The sequence below is a fragment of the Ambystoma mexicanum genome, chromosome 1q (genome assembly GCF_040938575.1).
Source record: "Ambystoma mexicanum isolate Mex_15411 chromosome 1q, UKY_AmexF1_1, whole genome shotgun sequence".
Lineage (NCBI taxonomy): Eukaryota > Metazoa > Chordata > Amphibia > Caudata > Ambystomatidae > Ambystoma > Ambystoma mexicanum.
Genome location: NC_090922.1, coordinates 13,844,598 through 13,859,949, shown reverse-complemented (window position 1 = coordinate 13,859,949; position 15,352 = coordinate 13,844,598). Strand labels below are relative to the sequence as shown.

Below are 15,352 nucleotides of genomic sequence, written 5' to 3'. Positions count from 1 at the left end.
GCAGCTATGCGGAATTCTGTTGCTTCTCACACATGACTGTCCAGGGTCATCCTTACGCATTACTCCACAGAGAGAATGCACAGCCAAAGATTCCAAGAACCTTCTCCAACTGTCTTTACTTTACTGAGATGTTTATGCTGTGAAACAGGCATGGTATCAAGAGAGATGACACAGACAACAGAGATATATTTAAACAAAACTTTATTAATAATCAGGATGGTGTAACGCCTAAATAACTATGTTATGGTGGGATTTCCCTGCCTAAAGAAATTTAAGGAAAGTCTGTGTCTATAATTCCAAAACAAAAGTCTGCCTGTGTCAAAACCCTATGCTTGTTCTCACAACTACAACAGTAGTGTGGAAATGCTCTTAACCAGATATAAGTGTTCCAAAGTAAATGTTCAATGATTAGCAATTCAAATTCTTCTAAAAGTCTCTGTCTCAAGTTCAACACATTTCCAATGTAATCTTGTGGAAATAAGGATAGATCAAGTTCTGAGGTTACCTTCTGTAGCTTCTTCTGCTTACCAGTTTGTAAAAGACCATGGGATCTACTTGGCCCCCGCCTTTGGTTAAGTTCACCAATGATTCACCTCTTAGCTGCTTTTCAACCTTTAGTTGTTTCTGGTCTCGGAAGACCACACGATCCACCCATCACAGGGCATGTAACCAGCAACCACATGTGCTTTGAGTTTGATGTTGGAAATGTTTGTACTAGGAAACTTTCTGATCTAGGCGCAGTTGTCAGACCACACAACCCACCCATTACAGGTCACCAACCATAAGTTTCCCAAAGCTGAAGCTCAATAGTTCACAAGACAATGCTTTCATTTCATTGTAGGACTTTCATATGCCTTCCAAAGTGTTTTCTGACAATGGGACACTTTATTTCCCCTAACTGTTCTTGTAGTTGTTAACACTTGGTAGTTTTATCCAAGTAACAACTTTCTTGCCATTTAATAATTTCCAGCATTGCAGCATTTACTTGGTTTCACTCAAACCATGCTTTTCCCGTTGTTCAATATTCAACATATACAGCTTGACATTGTGTGAGCTCGAAAAATGTCTGTCAAACAATTCTGAATTCAATTGATGCAGGTTTAAGGTGGACGAGCTTGGATAACACTCTTTCTTTCAGGTGTTTCATTGTTCAATATATGCAGTTTTCAGTTATGCAGGCTTGACAGCCCCTTTTCCATCAAGGTCAATATTCAAGATGTGCTACTACCATTTGCACAGGCACAACAGTCCCTTTCAACATTCAATGTACGTTGCTTTTACTTGCACAGACTCAACATCCCCTTTCATCAAGTTTGGCATACAATATTAGCAAATTCTTCTGATGGGGGCTCAGCAGCCCCTTTCATCAAGTTCGATTTTCAATATTTGCTTGGTTCAATTATTGTAATTGTTTACTTATACACAGGTGAAGTGCTTCTAAGCGCTTCAAGTCGGGACGGGAACAGGGGAATGCAGAGTCATTTTTGGCCTTGAAATGTACGCATGATTTTGCAAAAATGACTAGCAAACTTGGCCTGACTGCCTTACTACAAGTGCAGGTGTAAGACAAAGAGGAAGAAGTGAAGAGGGAGGAGAACATACAGTCTTTAAGCTACCGTACTCGGGCAACTAAGTTTCAAATATTGCAAGTGCTCGACAGATGGTAAGGCAATAAGGGGGTGAGGGGGAGAAGGACATAGAGAAACAATAAAAAAACTACTGTACTAAGCCTGGCGGACCAGGCCCAGTACATTTTAGGTAACATAAGTGCCATGGAATGAAAGGGGGGAGAAGGGAACAAGTGCGCCCAGACCAAGGACCTGGGTTAAGTGCTGAGAGGTTACCATTCTCAAGGAATGAGTAAAGAAGTGCAGAAGTGCTGGGTTGAGTGCAGAGGCCTAGGGGCAAGTGAGAGGACTGGCGGGGAGCCTGAGACCTGTGTGGTTCTGGGGGTGCAGCAGACGACCAGTCAGTAAACAGAGCTGAGTTAGGGAGAGGGCAGTAGGCAAGAGTAGAGAGGGGGTTAACAAGGGAGAGGGAGAGAGAAGGAGGAAGAGAAGAGGAAGGTCTTTAGGAGTTTCCGGATCTTAAGGTGATCAGGCTCAAGACGTAGAAAGGCTGGGAGGCTGTTCCAGAGGGAAGCACCTGCAGAGGAAAGAGACCTACCCCCAAATCTCTGTTTTGAAAATCGGCTCACCCAGAGAGGGTTTGAGGCGGGCAAGCAGAGGGCTCTAGAAGTAGAGTATGTAGGGAGAGAGAGATGTAGGTAGTGTGGGCCCCTGGCACGGAAAGCATTGTAGACTATGCAGAGGGTCTTGAACTTGCAGTCTCAACAGCCCCTCAGAGCGCCCCAGTCTCTTTGAGAGCCTTACCGGGTTATTGCTGCTCCATTCAGAGGCTTCCCCGTCCCACACAGGAGAAGAAACCTGCCTGTTTGCTGGCTGCCTCCTTCCAGGTATGCTGGCTGGGCTCCGCCTCCGCACCTCAGCGGCGCCTGCTCTCCACCTTTCTCTACACGGGCTCCTGATCTGCTCGGCAGGACTCCCAGGATCTTCGGCGGGCGTCTCGGCTTCCTGTCCCTCAGCGCAGCTTCTCGTTCTGCTCCTGCACCAACTGCACCTCTCTTTAGGCATTCCTGACTTCCACCTTTTATACTCTCTTTCATTAATAATGGCTGCAGGTGAAACAAGGTATTCCCAAGTGCCTGACCTTATTGAAGCCCATTATTGTGACATTCCTGACCTCTTTTCACAGTACCAGAGTGGTGTTGGCAATAGGAAATATGCACTGCTCCTAGTTGCCTCTTCTTCTTCTCAGTACTTAAAGGAAAATGACAGGGATTAAGATTGACAATAGCCCATGAAGGCAAAGGGAGGGCATGTCAGTATTAGAGAAGGGGGATACCCTGTCTTGCCTAGAGGTACCCCTCTCTCCAATCCTCAAGGACCCTCCACTCAGATGGTCCAGTCTCACTTATTCACCAAGAAGGTCGTGATCCAAACGTGATGGGCTTTCTCTGGCCACCGGAACAGAAGATCCCTGGGGCGTAAACGTGAAAGCACCTTCAGGTTGCTCACACTCAACAGGCAGAGTTTACAAACTTCACTTGTGATTTTGTCATATTTTAATGGCATTCCTTCCAGCCCAAGGGATTGGAGGTACATCAGCTGCATTAGGTAACTTGCCTTATTTCCATTTTGCCCCCTGCTAACAGCAGAGCTGTAACCATGAGGAGGGCGAGTTATTTGTATTCAACATTTTTATATGATGTGCCTGCTTGCATGCATTTCATATGTAAACTTTACAATTTGACAAGACCAGAAGTAGTAATTTAGTTATGTTGCACGAATATTACATAACAGTCTAGCCCCTTCTCATAGAGTGACAGCAGGCAATTTGTGAGAGAAACCAGATGTTGGCATTGAAACCAAAATTCCTCATTCCAACCTTCTATCTCTTATGTCCAGTTGGCAGACAGTTTATTTTATTATCACGTCCTCTAAAAGATTATTTTCGGACCTAAGCGAAAGTAGACAATTAGCTGTAACAATTAGCACTAGTGCACTGAACTGTAGTACACAATGCTATCTCCAAATCTTGGGCAGCAGAGATCTGAAATCACTCTTTCAACTAACATAACATAGAAGATGACAGGGTTGAATCAATAGATGAAGCAATAACTTGCTAATCCCTGCAACCTTAAACACGCCCTTATAAATGCTGCAGAGCCAAAAAGGGGTGAAGGGGTGCAGTTTGGACAATGCAGACACAGTTGGCTGAAGGGGCGGAATCAGGTGAAGGCGCAGATTATGGGAGATGTGGATTAAAGTTGGGAGGCGGAGAAGCGCATGTACTTATTAGGGCCTAGGGCAGCAGAAAGCCTAAATATGTTTATTAAATAATTTACCACCAACACCTGTGAGAAACCGGAAGGTATTCTCACTTCTACTCCCCTTCGATCCTCTGCGCAGGTGGCCTGGGAAAGGCCATCGCTCTTGGACCATGGGGGTGGAGAAGCGAGGGAGGTTCACCTGGGTGGAGGGACCTTGAGGATGGGAGTGGGGTGCCCTCGGACAAGATATGGAATCATTCTTTCTCTATTGACAACCAACCTTACCCTCCCACAACCTTTATGACCTATTATAAACCAGCTCTCCTCATTTTCCCACATGTAACACTTGAGAGTACTGGCACGAAGAAGAGGCAACTAAGAGTAATGAAGACTACACTCTTTCACCACTCTAGTACTGTGACGAGGAAGATGCCTGCTAATCAAACAACCACACCTGCAGCCTGTCAAGGGGCTACATGTATATAAAGGAAGAACAACCCAGCAGGGCAGGGAGAGACAGGGAATGCAAGGAAGACCTGTGTGCGGAAGAACAGCAGGAGACCCTTGTAAGCAGGCAGCTATGGTGGGACCGGAGACAGTGCCAGGACGCCAGCAGTTATTCCAGAGGACCAGTGGGGTCCGTTGTGAGTGGGCTGTGTACTGCCCACTAGTCTGGGAGCCTCCGTAACACAGCACTAGCAACAGGAGCTGCTCAGGAGCCGCAGCACAGAGGGTGCCGGCCACGTCCAGGAAGAAACATTGGAGGAGCCTTAGTGTGGAAGGAAACAAACGGCAAGCAAGCGGGGCTCGTACTGGTGGATTTTCCGGTTTCGGAATCAGAGGGGAAGTCGCAGGAACCACCGGGAAGGGACACAGAAGGCTGGCGAGTGTCGGAAGGGCGTTCAAGTGCTGGGGATGCTTCAATGGGTTCGCAAAGGAGTATTGGTCCGTGAAAACAAGCAAACAAATGTATATTGAATACCGAACTAAATGCAGATTTACATTTAAGCATTTACATTCAAGCAAACACATGCATACTGAATAACGAACATAATTAAGCAACATAAGTGTCAATTGAACATCCAACTGAAAGTAAACAATATTGAATATATGTTGCACAACAATTAAACTCAAACCTTGAAATCAAATACATTAAAGGTTGAAAGGAGCCAAGCAGTGAACTTTTATGAATGAATGCAGTGCGGCAAGGACCCAGCTTGGCAAGAGGTGTGACACACTTGTTGGCAGAGCCACGCGGCTATCAAGAAGCCAGAGGAGTGCAAGACTACACAGTAAGCCAATAAAAGGAAATAAGTCAAAGTGACTTAGTGCACAGGAGCAAGTGCCAAGGAACCTGTGTGGGCTGAGGAGTCCAGGGATCCTAGTTGCGCGACCTGTAATGGGTGGACCATGCGGTCTAACAACTATGCCTAGACCTGAGAGCCCTGAATGTTGAAAGATAAGGACACTGTGAAACAGCCCATTGAAACCACTGCAAATGAACTGGCAAGGCAAGCCAAGCTAGAAAGAGGGTCAGGTTGACCGACCTGGTGTTTTGTTAAGACTTTTGAAAAGACTAAAGCAAGTGTAAGTGGTGAAAGTGAAGTCTTGGGGAAGGGAACCTCGAGACTTAAAGGACCATACTTGACGTCTTGGGAACGGAGACTAAAGACCCTTTTGTTTTGGATTGTGGTACTTAAAACTTGGGGAAGGTAACCCCAGGGATTGGTTCTGAACTAGATCGCCTTGAATTGGAGAAAAGTAAACTTTGAGACTATTTCATGGAACTTTCTTATGCTTAGGGAAGTGGAGCTGAAAGTAAGCGGTGAGTTGGGTGTGGCTCAGAACTTTGAGTTGAACACTATTTCTTTTAACATCGAAGTCCCTACACATGTGTTAGCTTTAGTTGTGAGGGCAAGGATAGTTTTTGGACACAGACAGACTTTTAAGATGAACTCTTTGAAATCCCACCTTAGCATAAAAGTTAAGCCTTCAACCATCCTAGCATTTAAGTTAACAAATAACTTTTATTTGAACCTTAAGTCTGTTGCCTGTGTCGTGCTTTATGATGCCTTCACACACCATGCAAGCAACAGTGTATTGCTAAAGAACCCTAATAGTAAAAACATTTCTGCATTTAGAATATTTTCATAAATGTTTTTATATACATCTGGAAATAATGTTGGTAGATTACATTCAGGGAGGGTGCATGACCAGGAGTTACGCATGCCATAAAGTTGTTGTTAAAACATCAACAACAAATACAAGAAAAAACATGTCTCCCTTTCCCCTTACATTGTATCTGCACAACCTGGTGATATTTACAAAATGTGGAATAGCGTGAAAGTCTTTGGCTTAAAATCAGCACCATGAGTGCCATCTAAAAAGTAGTACAGCATCTGTTGGTGCTATTTAAGTAACCAAAACATTGCTTGATTAAGCTCAGACATTCCTACTGAGTATGGTGAAAAACATCTTACAGGAAAGGGGTGTCATTGCAGTAGCTGCCCTTCCTGCTAAAATCAATTAGCAACACCATCTTGGCTCAGGAAACAACTGCCAAACTAATCATGAAATCCAATTGACACAAAAAGGCAATTTTACACACCAGAAGAACTGTCATTAAGGGATATCAAGGTCTGCCATTACGAGCAATATAACATAAAAACCTACATTTCCATGTTTTGCCAGTGCATTCATACATTTCGAACACTAGTCAAGCCAATCCGTCTGGATGCACAGCTCATGGATTAATCATTTGCCGCTAACATAGGGGAAGGCCTGTACTTTGTGGGTTTGAATCTGTGTAGGGCTAATTCAAACCATAATCCTTTAAAGTGGATAAATTGAGCCCTGTAGGGCAATAGCATCGCTATTATTACAAGTTTTATTTAGAAAGAAAAAATATTAAAACATGTTCTATTGAAAGTATATTTCTAAGCAATAAAAATGCTTCCTGGGTCAGGCATATTGGAGGGGTCTCTAGCTGCAATAAAAAGTATGTTTCGGCATGTTTAAAATGTACACATTAAGTGACCCACAAGTGGTTTTAGTACCTTTCGCTTCCAGTTGAATAATGGCAGTTCCAGGTCCGAAGATATTCCAGGCTGTGCAGTTGTATTGTGTCTGGAAATCTGTCTCCATCACATTGTTAATTGACAGTGTAGACAGCACTCCGCTTCCAGTGTTGGTTCGCTCCACTGTATATCGCTCCAATGTCCCAACTTCTAGAAAGTTCTCCTTCCATGCCCAGGCCTAAAGCAAAACAGAAGGAAATGTACATGCCATTAAAACGTGTATGAATGACAAACATTACCCTGGAAAAGTCTTTCTGGAGTTTGTATCCATTTAGAATCACATGGCATGCATATCCTGCCATCTAGTGGTAGCTCTGGAGAATTGCATGTTTAGTTAAAAAGTAAAAGTTGGCAACAGTTGCGTTTGTGTCACACTATCCCTATCCAACGTGTGCAGGTTTGCATGCAGTCTCGGGTGTCTACTCTCGCAGATGGTTTGTTTTGACATCAGTGAGTTTTGTATGAGTGCCCATAGTATCTCCTCCTTGAAGTCCATTGCTTTTCATTCTGTGTATTTGACATCAGGGAGGTGCATAGGGTCATGTGATTCAAAACAGATAACAGCACCAGAAAAGCTATTGGGAAAATGTTTGTCTTCTGGGGCTTGTAAATCTGATTTAGATTCTCACGCTGTCCATTAGCTAGCAGTATGTGTCACTGGCAGTGGGTGTGCCGGTGACATGACAATACCATTTTTGACAACAAGGGTAAAACACAGGTGAAAACTTTTGCCAAACTGAATGATGAAAGCTCAATTCAGGTTTGAGTCTTTCCAGCCAAAAATTCTGAGAAAGAATTTACAAGGTCGACTGTCTTAGGTTGATGCTGAATAATACTAATAAAAGTCATACAAATAAAAGTAACAATAAAATAGACAGAGCGAGGCAGTGGCTCCATCTAAATAAATATGGACCAGAGGCTAGCCTGAAATGTTGGTTCAGAAAGCATAAGAAACAATCGCAAAGAAGCACAAAGAAGCTTTCCTCGAACAGAATCAGAGATCCTCCAAAACAGAGGAGAAAATTGTTATGGTAAACAACTTCTGCAATTTGCCATTTAAAACTACACCGATTTTGTTAATGCACTGGACAATCTTAGAGAATCGCCCGCATCATCATAATCACTGTATATTTGCTTATAAAAGAAGCTATTGGAAACCTATTGGTTATTGTGGATGTCGGATGAAAAACTACGAAGAAGCAATTAACTATTTATAGAAATGTGGAGTCTATCCTGCACTGAAAGGATACTATCCATGTGCCTCCTCTGTTAATTTTGAATTAACGTCCTTCACGATTGAGGTTAACATAGGTCGTAATACCCCATGGCAACAAACAATTCCAAACTGTAATTCTACTAGAGTTGTGTATAGGATTGTGTGCCCGTTTCACAAAAGGTACATTGGATACATGACCACAACAGTCAAGTCCAGAATTGGACAACACTGGTGATGTATTCGGCCCAAAAACAAAGATGCTCCACTTGTTGACCGTTACTTGGAACATAATGCAAATGCAAATGATTTGTATGGGATTGTCCTGATGTTGATTCATGATAGTGAAGAAGCAGAGACAACATCAAAAAAACTGCAACAAACAATTGTCAAAACCCAGAGTCACATAACTGGTTTCAATGATGAAGTGTAATGTTTTGCAAAGAGAGATTTTGGCCCGTACCCTTTAAAGTAGTGGAGGAATAACTAAGTAAGTTAATAATTATGAGAAGCCATCATAGTCCTGGCTCTTTGAGCAAGGGAAACCGGTGGAGGACCATGGGTCTTACCGCTCCCTTATGAACGTTAATGTGACATTTTCTGGCAAACAGATTTATTGTGCTCATCCCTTACTTAGTTCACCTATATCAGTCAAGGTTTATCGAGCACCATCCCAAAAATTTGAACTTGCGCAGTACTTTTAATATCATTCGTGCATAGACCATGATATGAAAGCAGTTGCAGATGCTTTAGATCTACAAAAGGCCTTGATACAGTTTCATGCCATTATTTAATTACAGTATTAGAAAAATCTGGGTTTGCCCGTTTTTTTATTTCCTATATCAAGTTGTTATATGTGCACAGATTGCTATGGTATGAATGAATGGGATACTGCCATCAACTTTCAATTTGCAAGGGGTACGAGACAAGAAAGCCTCCTCTCGATTACAAGAGGCGCCTAATATTATATAATTATATGCAGACAAAGTGCTCTTGTTTGTAAGAGATCCAGATAAGAATTTTGAAAAATTATGCAGGATGTGATAAACTTTGATAAATATTCTGCGTACAATGTTGCTGAAGTAAATTGTTCTGTGGCAATTTACTGCGACAAAAATCAATTTGTTGGGTAAGTAAATATGTATTTATGTGTTTTTAAGGGTAAGGAGTCATGGGGTTTGGGGTGGTGTTGGTAGCATGTAGGGGGCCCCTATTAAAAATATATATATATTCAAAGTGATTTTTGTCAAAGTAAATTGTCACAGAGTAATTTACTTTGGAACATCAACATAGAACCATATTCTGTGTTATGTTGTTATGTTATTTGGCATTTATATCTATCATTGGAATGACCTCAAAGTGCTGGTGGGTTGAACGCACTCTGGGACCGTAGTCCAGGTCAGTTGAGAGAGTAGGGTGTCAAAAGGGTGCCTGGTTGCACCAGTTAAGTGTGCAGCGGAAGTAATTGCCTAATGGTAGCTGCATCCTACCATTAGGTGTGGTTGTATTGATATCGGTTCAATGTGTGAAGTCTGGCGGGTGGACACCAACACTGGGTTCTGGCTGCCTTAGGCCTGTGGGACGCTTATGTGTGCAGCTAGGCCGGTTTGTCATGGGATATAGCTGTGTTTTATAAGAATGATGAGGTGTTTATGGGATATTGTTCGTATGTGAGCAGCTAGGTCGAATTGATCGAGGGGTGTAGCTGCACTCTTTGTGTGATGGTGTAGGGTAGAGAGTAAGCATAGTGAAAATATATGATACGACAAGGGAAGGAACAAGGGAAAACACAAAAACATTCCAACAGGCCATGAACAACATTCCTTACAGGCCTGTTGTTTACACAAGTCAGAAGAGGAAGAGTTCCCACTGACTTCCGAAACAGAGGTGCCAACGTGTCTGGGTGATTTTAGGTGGGTGGAGATCATATTGGATACTTAGGTGTGATTGTATCAAGATCTTGTGATTCTTTGTAGAAGCATAATTATGGTTTCTATATTCCTCTGGATTGAGTAATTTATCCATGTCATTACTAGGTAGAATTATACTCATCAAAAAGGATTACACTCCTGAAGTTCTTGTATATGTTTCACAATATTCCTATGGCCAGGTAGGGCCGTTTTTAAAAGAACTTTCCATGCAGTTGACAAGATGGAAATGGAAATCTGGAGCTGTCAGGAGGAAATGGGCTGAGTTATCATCGCTGCATTTAATGGGAGGGACTAGCAGCTCCCGATTTTGAACTATTATCATTTGGTGGCACAAGCTCAGTTTGCTTCTTACTGACATGGTTCAGTTGCATGTAAAAGTAGAGGAATGTGCAGCCGGGAGTGCAAATATTGGGATTGTTGTTAGGGGGGCACTGCAGGACAGACTACGTCTTTGGCCCAGTCCGATGGGAATTCTTTTCAAAATGCAATAACAAAGTACCCGGTATAGCCATTCCCATCACTGTATGATGAAACCAGAATCTCATTTTGTATTGATACTGACAAATTCTTGGGTTTTATTAGTAATCAATACTCGCCGGACTCGTAATGAGGCCCATGGACTTATTTATGATGAGAATACCCAACAATGCTCCATACCGGCTGAACTTTGGCCAAAGCCAAGTGCAACTCTTGGTATGACTCAGACCTCGGCACCCTAAAGCGCAAGTCTAGTGTGGCTAAGAGGAAATGGCAGGCTTCTTGTGCATCCTCAGACAAACTGGCCTGCCGCCTGCTTCAAAGGCAATATCAGCTCTCTGTTCACACCAAGAAGAAAGCCCCCATCCAAGTCTGCGTCTCTGCGGCATCCAACAACTCGGCCAAACTTTTTAAAATCTGCAAGGAGCTGGCCAATCCTGCTGCAGTCTCTACTTCTCCTGTCCCCTCCCGGGCCCTCTGCACGGCCCTGGCCTCTCACTTCATCTCTAAAACTCAGGACATCATGTCCACCCTCACATCATCCCCTCCTCTTCCAGAGTCTCTCTCGCTACCTTCGCCCCCCCTTCGGCTGCCGACTCTCCTCCATTTTCTCTTCCTTTCCTCTGTTCTCCCCTGACAAGATCACTAGACAAGTCGGATCTATGAAAGTCTTGTCAAAAAGGTTCTTCCCTGTTTGTCCAAACCCATCAAGGCCCCTATTGACACCCTTGCTCCTGCCCTGGACGACTTCTGCAACCACTCCTTCACCACTGGAGCCTTCAGCTCCCCTTTAAAGCACTCCCTTTCCCTTATGCACCCGCTTATCAAGAAACCCACAGCCGACCCCTCCTACCCAGCTAACTATCGCCCAATCTCTATCACTCCTTTCCTGGGCAAACTCCTGCAAAAGCTGGCCATCTCCCAGTTTAACCTCCACACTGATTCTGTCGGCTGCCTCCAAGACCATCAGTCCGGCTTCAGAGCTGCCAGAAGCACGGAAACCTGTCTCCTGAACATCTGTGAAGACCTGCTCCCTAATCTTGATTCTAATCTCCCCTCTGTCCTCATCCTACTCAATCTCTCTTCTAACTTTGATAATGTCAACCATGCCATCCTGCTCAACCGATTCCATGATAACCTAGGTATCACTGACTAGGCTCTGGCCTGGCTGACTTCTTTCCCCTCTGATCGACCCTCCCAGGTCCAACTTGGATTCTTCTTTTCCTTTATTTCACTCTAAACTTGTGGTGTTACCTAGGGGTCTAACCTCTCTCCCTGGCTTTTCAACCAATACCTGGCACCCCTTGCCCACCACATTGCTGTTCTCTGTTCCAACTTTCAGTGCTATGCAGACACTCAGCTCGTTTTCAGGCTCCCCTCGGCCACCTCTGCTCCCGCTCTCATCTCTGTCTGCAATCCAGGAGTGGTGTGCTTTCCTGACACTCTCTAGCCGGCCTCCCTCAAACCTCTTCCTGCTCCCACCTGTGAGGCTAAGAACCTTGGGGTCATCTTCGACTCCACACTCTCCTTCTCTCCTCACATCTCTGACGTCTCTAAGAAGTCTAATTACCAAGTGCACCTCCTCAAGGGAATTCTTCCTTTCCTCTCCTTCCCTCAGAGGCTCAGTGTCTCTCGAGCTCTGGCTCTCTCTAGGCTGGACTACTGCAACAGCCTCTTTCTAAATCTGCCTGCTACCATTCTTTGCCCTCTGCAACTCACCCAGAACAGGACTGCGAGACTTGTCCGTGGCCTCAAGCCCGGGGATTTTATCGCTCCAGCCCTGAAATCTCTTCACTGGCTCCCAGTGGCTGCAAGGATTAAGTTCAAGACCCTCTTCATTGTCCACAAGACCTTCTGGGGCCTGGTGCCAAAATACCTTCAACTCTCCCTTCGGGAAATACCTTCCCACTCAAGCTCTTTGCTCCTCTACTTCCAACTCCCTCAGGGTCAGTCGCTTCTCCAAGCAACGGGTTAGTAGTAGATCTCTTTCTTCGTCTGGCACCTCCCTCTGTAACAGGCTCCCTGCCTCTCTGAAACTGGAGGAAACCATCTTCGTTTCCGGAAGCACCTCAAGACCTTCCTCTTTTCCTCTGCCTTCTACCTTCCTCTCCCCTGCTGATCTCTTCTGTTTCTGCCCTCAGCAACTGGTCTACCCTCTGATTTCAGCCACACAGCATCTTACCCACACTGCCTCCTGGCACTTGGGTCTCTATCTACAACCCTACACATCCCTGACCCGCACTTATTTGACACCCTATTGTCTGTGCTTAATTCTGATTTTTCCTCCTGCTGTCTGCACTACCTGTTCTTGTTTGCTCTTGTTTTCAGCACTTCCCTCACCCCCCTGCCCCTGGCACTCCCCCCCCCTTCCCTCTCTCCTGAAATTGCGCGTTCTCAATATCACTGGGCCTCGTAAGATCGTTGTTTTTGTCCTCTCCTGTACGCCTCCCTTGCCTGGTCGCGCCCTGAAACATTTGTGTATGGGCGCGACATAAATAGAATATATCATATCATTGGCACCATAATCTCACAATTCTTTTGCTGACATGATCATCATACCCATGGGTTTTTCCATAACGATCAGGTAGGTGGAGAGGGCATTGACTTCCCAGAAAAGTGGAAAAGCTGCAGTACCCGATTTAATCCCACTGGATCTTTATAAGGATGAGATGGCGATTTGGGCACCAATCCTATGTAAAATCTTTAATGTGATAATTAGAATGGGGACTAACCCATATTCCTGGCGGAGTGCGGTAATAGTCGCAATATATAAAAAGGGGGGCGTGTGGTTTCTCCCTGGGAATTACTACCAAAACTCTCATCGATTGTGCTGGAAAAACCTTTGGTAAAGTGATTCTTTTTCACTTGGAAGAATGGATTGCAAATAATCATGTGATTAGCAACCTCCAGGCAGGTTTCTGCAGTAATAGAGGGACTATGGATCACTGTTATTTTGCGATTTGTGATAATCCAGAAGTATACAGTGTTGTATAAAATGAAATTATATGCAATATTTCTGGATTTAAAAACAGCATTCGATTCAGTATCAAGAAAAAAACTATGGCAAATTCTAGTAGAGCGTAAAGTTCCTATGCAGCTGTTGGCCCCTGAAATGCTCCTTTACTCTGAGAACCAAGCAACGGTACGTCATGGTCTCGGAGGTGAGCAGACTCGCTCATTTTATGTTACCAAGGGGTGAGACAGGGGTGCATATTGGCACCTCTGCTCTTTAGTATCTACATCTAGGTGATAATAGACGTCCTAGAAAGGGATTGCTTAGATTGCCTAAAAATAGTGTCAATGAAATATCCAGCATTATTTTATGCTGATGACGTGGTTATTTTAGCAATCCCCCCACCCCACACTCCCCACAGGCTTGGCAAAGTCATTAAATATCTTTTTGTCCAAATGTAAGGAATTCAAACTTGAATTGAATGCAGATAAAGCCAAGGCCATGTGTTCAAGCCATAATTCGCTAAGCACTGCCCCTTCTCAATAAAAGTAAACAAAGTTATGTTGGAGCAGGTCAGGCATTTTGACTACCTGGGTGTTAGATTTCAGGAATCAGATGGGTGGAGCCAGCAAGTACTTAAAGAGAAAAACAACTTGGCCATTCAATCTTATTTTGTCAGGCATGGCAGTGGGGCAATATACCCGGCTTTGGATTTATATAGGAAATAAGCCTTACCGGCAGTCACGTATGGCTCTAAACTCTCGGGCTACGCTAATACAGGGGACTTAGCCATCATACAGCATGTATTTTTGAAAAAAGTGGTTCTCTTCCCAAACAGTGCCCCATCCTCATTAATACAGTTCGAGCTCATGATTATCCCACTTGGTGACCAGGTCGCAGTTAAGCCCGCCCTATATTCAGAACGGTTATGGAAAACAGAGGGCTTGGAGATTTACCGGGATGCCATAAAACACCTGCTGTCACTGGATCTGGGGTGGGCTATATATACAAAGTTTGTTCTTGGTGATCTAGGAGCTGTTGGCCTGTGGGAACATTAGTTCACCAGAGTTGGTGTAAATATATTCATCCTGAAGGAAGCTGCAAAAATAAATGCAAGGGAAAGGCTAAAGAGCAAGGCTGTTCTTATGAAGCAAAGTCTGGAATACGTGTCCCTCCAGACCATGGTTGGTAATTGTACTTACCTGGACCTAATACATCCTCCATTCAAACTATCATCGTATGCCTTTTTGAGATTTGGAAATTTGCAAACAGCTTTTTTCACAAGAAACCTGGACTGATAAAGGTTCAGGTTTGTACCCCATGCGTAAATTGGCTGAAGAAACATGTACTCACTATATGTTGATTTGCCCCAACACAATGAAACTGAGGTGTTCTTATCTGAAACCTATTTTGAAAGAAGCAGGGATCCGTCATGTAGATGAAGCTATGATGTATCTAAGACAGTCAACAGGTGTGCATGGTATATTTGCAACAGTAAGGTATATGCATAGGGAGTGCTCTGAAACATGCCACTATGGGAATCCAAATAACAGACTGATGCAATTTTATAGTTACATTTGTCATGTCTTATTTTGAAATCAAGTTTGACACTGTGAGGAGTAGAGGTGTAATTTGTGCAAATCCGCAAGGCTGCAAGCTTGGCTCTCCTCGCAGGAAGAGTTTGGAATTTTCAAACATAGGGGTTCTGTTTCGCGCTCAGATGGCAACATTTGTCAGGTATTGTGTGAAGCAGTTAATAGGGCGCACCTAATAGCCCCCAAGTTAATATCTGCAATTAGGATCGGTTTTACATAACTTTATTTTGGAAAATCCCGTTTGTGTCTTTTACATTTTTGTATTTGATGCTTG

General features: G+C 43.9%; 1 protein-coding gene across 3 annotated transcripts in view; it reads right to left on the bottom strand.

The window, feature by feature from the left end:
- Positions 1-15,352, bottom strand: part of KIRREL1 (kirre like nephrin family adhesion molecule 1) — a 2,247,154-nt gene that overhangs the window by 495,758 nt on the left and 1,736,044 nt on the right. For all 3 annotated transcript variants that reach the window (XM_069635419.1, XM_069635420.1, XM_069635421.1), the window contains one exon: positions 6,889-7,087. In XM_069635419.1, coding sequence (XP_069491520.1) covers positions 6,889-7,087 — 199 coding nt within the window. The remainder of the gene's footprint in view (positions 1-6,888; positions 7,088-15,352) is intronic.